General features: G+C 48.9%; 1 protein-coding gene across 1 annotated transcript in view; it reads right to left on the minus strand.

Annotated features, from left to right (window-relative positions):
* Positions 1-945: 945 nt before the first annotated feature.
* NOTCH3 (notch 3) overlaps positions 946-4,802 on the minus strand; it is a 36,147-nt gene continuing 32,290 nt past the window's right edge. Inside the window, exons 32-33 of the mRNA XM_003796505.2 lie at positions 3,083-3,180; positions 946-2,134 (exon numbers count right to left, since the gene is read on the minus strand). Of these exons, the coding sequence (XP_003796553.1) occupies positions 1,097-2,134; positions 3,083-3,180 (1,136 nt within the window). The 3' untranslated portion in view covers positions 946-1,096. The remainder of the gene's footprint in view (positions 2,135-3,082; positions 3,181-4,802) is intronic.

Here is a 4,802-nt window from a genome sequence, read left to right on the forward strand (position 1 = left end):
TGTACCCCAAGATGGGAGTGTGAGTAGGCTTTAGGAAACATAAATCCCACCACCACACACTCCCCACTTGACCTAGACACAGACCAATGACAGAGTGTTAACTATTCCTTTATTAGGTGGGGAGGGGAGTGGGGACTGTACAGTGAAGGACCTGGGGATCCAGCTACATAGGGACTGTGACCAGAAACCATATTACAAAAATAGCCTAAAAATACTTCTATTCTGCCATGAGGCTGGGCCAGGAGAGTACCAGGAAGAAGTGTCTCCCAGGCAGCCCCTCCCGTTTCCTGTAGTCCCATACTTACATGGAGACAACATGGAATGCACACATCTCCCCTGGCCCTCATTTCCCACCAGCCACTCCCCAGTCCCTAAAGGGAGGTGACCCCAGCTTTGGGGTAGTGTGGCTGGAGGTGAGTTCTAAGGCCAGAAGGGCCCTTCTCCTTCAAGGCTATAAAACAAATCCCATCTGGAATGCAGTGAAGTGAGGGAGGTGGGGTAGGGAGAAGGCTCCCAACTTTCCCCCAACCCCTGGCCCTGGAGGGTGTGCCCAAGGGTGCCTACTTGGTACATACCCAGGTCGTGTACTCAGTACATGGGATCCCAGTCATGCATGCCTGTGTACTCAGTACACAGAATCCAGCTTGGCCAAATGGGCCCACAGACTCAGCCCCACAGGGGCACTGGGGGAGGGGAATACAGAGAGGGAAGGGAGCATCTCCATATATATATTTTGTAAAAAATAATAATAATAAGTTCGTTTAAATGAATTTTTGTTTCTATACAAAATGTAAAAAAAGGAAGAAAAATAATAATAATTCACTTGTGTCAGAGTATGAGGGAATGAGAGGCCAGGAGGCAAGAAAGGAAGGAGAGAAGAGAGAACTTAGGGGTGGGGGGGGTGTTCCCACCCCTTATAAATAAAGGAAGACTGAAGGTCTGCGCTGGTGACCTGTCTCAGTCACACTGCAAGGCAAAGGTGCAGGAGGATTGGTGGAGAGAGAGAGAGAAGAGAATGAAACAGACTAAAAAGAAAAGAAAGAAAGGAGAATGGGATGTCTCTTCAGCCCCCCAAAATCCAGGACCAAGGAGGGTCTCAGGCCAACACCTGCCTCTTGGGGGTGACTTCGGGCTGGGGTCCCAGCTGGGTCTGGGCCTGAGCCAGGGAGCCAGGGACAGACAAAGGGAGTGGCTGAGCAGGCAGTGCCCCAGTGGCAGTGGCAGTGGCTGGGCTGGGCGTGGAGTCCGACCAGTCCGAGAGGGAGGGAGGCGATGGGCTGGCCCAGTGCTCCGGAGACTCAGGGGATGGGGTCAGATAAGGATGCTCACTTGGGACCCGCAAGAAGCGGGCCTTGGGGGGGCTGCCGTGGGCCCCGGCCGTCGGATACTCCTCGGCATGTCCTGGGGCTGCCAGGTAGGGTGGGGGCCGCTCCTGAGGGGAGATGGGGGTCCCAGGGTTGAGCAGCTGTGGTGCTGGCGCCAGTGGCAGCAGGAACGAAGGGCCTGGAGGGGCAGGTGGGGGCAGCCGGGCCCAGTCGAGGGGGACTGCCACAGGGTTCAGCAGGCCCAGGCTAAGCACGCAGCCCCCAGGGGGCTGGCGCCCTAGACCAGCCCGCCCAGCACCACCAAGCTGCGCCAGAGACACGGCAGTGGCAGTGGCAGCTGCGTAGGGGCCCTCCATGGGGAAGCCACTAGGGGAAGCAGGGGGCCCACCAAAGGGCCGCGGGGAGTCCAGTGAGTCCACGGGTGACAGCGTGACTGAGCTCTCAGCCAGCGGTCCCGGGCAGGCCAGTGTCAGCTTCTTGCCCCGGCCCCGGGCCCCCTGCGGCCCCAGCCCCGCCTTCCCGGGGGGCCGCCGGCTCTTTTTAGCCCCTGACTGTGTCACCTTGAGGCCCGGGAGGAAAGCCCCAGGTGGGCAAAGCAGGGGCCCTAAGCCATGGGGGCCGGGAGGGCTGCGGGGCCCACTGGGCTGGTCTAGCAAGCGCACGATGTCCTGGTGTAGCCGCTCCTGAGCCACATCCCGTGGCAGCCTGTCCAGGTGGTCAGTGATCTCACGGTTGGCAAAGTGGTCCAAAAGCAGCTTGGCAGCCTCGTAGCTGCCCTCGCGGGCTGCCAGGAACAGCGGTGTCTCCTCCTAGGGGGGCCAGAACCCACAGAAGTCAGAGTCACCCTGACCAACTGAGCCTGAAAGCTAGGAGTTTGTCCATAGACCTGGGTTAAAGCCTGTCTATGCTGAGGAAACCTGGGCAAGTTCTTGAACACCAAAAACTAGTCACCAAAGTAAATGATATTTTAATGCAATGTTTTCTAAGAAATAAAGTTAATGCAAAAAAGTCCATAAAGAATAAAATATTGAAATTTTAGGCTAGGCGCAGTGGCTCACATCTGTAATCCTAGTACTCTGGGAGGCCCAGGCAAGAGGATCACTTGAGCTCAGGACCAGCCTAGACAACATAGTGAGACTCTGTCTCTACAAAAAAAATAAGAAAAATTATCTGTGCAGCTATTTGGGTGTTTGAGGCAGGAAGATCACTTGAGCCCAGGAGTTTGAGGCTACATAGAACTGTGATGATGCCACAGCACTCTTGCTCAAGTGACAGAGGGAGACTCCATCTTAAAAAAAAAAAAATTGAAATTTGAAACACAGACAGAATTCACTCCTACACACTTCTGAGCCTCACCCTTTCCATTTGTAAAATGAGGTCACATAATACTACCTTGAGAGAATTTTTAAACGACAGTTACCTTTTATTGAGGATCCACTAAGCACTTTACAAATGCATTAGCTCACTGAATCCTCAGGAGATGCAATGAGATGGGTACTGTTCCTTCCCCATTTCACAAAAGAAGACACTGAGGTTTAGAGAAGTTCAGAGAAGTCAAGCAACTTGCCCAAGGTCACACAGCAACTGCCACAAACTTCCTCCTTTGATTCACTGTTAAGAACCTCTGAGCCCTAAATCCTACCCTTAAAAGCTGACATGGTAAATATCCCCACCAGTCTTATCTCACTCTGCTCTCTGCTTCCTGCATGGAGCTGTGCCTGTAATAACACCGAAGGGGACTGCGGGCCAGGGCTCACCTTGCTATCCTGCATGTCCTTGTTGGCTCCATTTTTGAGCAAGGCCAGGGTGGCCTCTACATTGTTCACAGCTGCAGCCCAGTGTAAGGCTGATTTCCCTGGGGGGTAAGGAGGATAGGTAAGGACCAGGCCCCTGTTCCAGGCTCCCCCACATCAGGGAGGCAAGAATTGTCTAGAATATGGCCTGGGGAAGAGGGGGAAGGCCTGCAATGAGTATTTGAGCACTGTGTTTGGGTTTATGTGTGTGCAGATCTGTGGAATAACTCTTTCTGTCCAAGGGGTACACTCCGTGTATGTGTGTATGTGTGTGTGATTCTCCATACCCAGGGGGCATTGTGATGAACCTAGAGCTGTGGTGTCCAATACTGTAGCCAATAGTCATTGGTGGTTCTTTAGATTTAAATTAAATAAAATAATCATTCAATGAAGAAAAGAATAGTCTTCTCAACTAATGGTACTGGAACAATTGGATCTCCACATGCAAAAGAATGAAGCTGGACTTCTACCTCACACCATATATACAAATGAACTCAGAATGAATCAGAGACCTAAATGTAAGAGCTCAAACTATGAAACATCTAGCCAAGCAGGTGGCTTATGTGGAAGAATCACGTGAGGAGTTTGAGACCAGTCTCAACAATATAGCAAGATCTTATTTCTTTTTTATTCTTTTTTTTTTTGCAGTTTTTGGTCAGGGCTGGGTTTGAACCCACCACCTCCAGCATATGGGGCCAGCACCCTACTCCTTTGAACCACAGGCACCACCTGCAAGATCTTAGTTTTTAAAAAAAATTTTTTTTAATTAACCAAGAGGTTGAGGCAGGAGGATCGCTTGATCCTAGGAGTTCAAGGTTACAGTGAGCTATTATTAGGCCACTGTACTCCAGCCGGGGTGACGGAGCAAGACCTCATTTAAAAATATATATATATATCTTCTCTCATATATGCACATACATGAGAAGAAAACATGGTATTAAGTCTTCATGACTTTGAATTAGGCAAAGGTTCTTAGATATAACATCAATAACACAAGCAACAATAACAACAAAATAGATAAATTAGACATCATTAAAATTAAGACTTCTATAGACATCATCAAGAAAATAAAAAGAAAACCTACAAAATAGGAGAAAATATTTATAAATCACTTATTCAATTAGGCATTAGGGACTTACATCTATAATACATAAAGAACTCCTATAACACAATGACAAAAGGACAAATAACTCAGGCCAGTGCAGTGGCTCAAGCCTGTAATCCTAGCACTCAGAGAGGCCAAGGCAAGTGGATTGCCTGAGCTCATAGGTTCAAGATCAGCCTGAGCAAGAACAAACCTCCATCCCTAAAAATAGCCGGGCATTGTAGTGGGTACCTATAGTCCCAGCTACTCAAGAGGCTGAGACAAGAGAATCACTTGAGCCCAAGAGTTTGAGTTTGCTGTGAGCTGTGATGCCATAGCACTCTACTAAGGGTAACAAGTAAGACTGTCTCAAAAAAAAAAAAAAAAGACAAAAATAACTCCATTTTAAAATGGGTGGGAAAAGGATCTAAATAAACTTTTCTCCCAAGATAATACACAAATGGCCAGTAAGCACAGGAAAAGATGCTCAGTATCATTAGCCAGCAAGGCCATGTGAATCAGAACCACACTGAGTTTTCACATTACAATTCTTATTTTTCTTTTCTTTTCTTTTCTTTCCTTTTTTTTTTTTTTTTTTTT

Source organism: Otolemur garnettii, unplaced genomic scaffold (assembly GCF_000181295.1).
Source record: "Otolemur garnettii isolate 467f Iridium unplaced genomic scaffold, OtoGar3 scaffold00105, whole genome shotgun sequence".
Taxonomy (NCBI): Eukaryota; Metazoa; Chordata; class Mammalia; order Primates; family Galagidae; genus Otolemur; species Otolemur garnettii.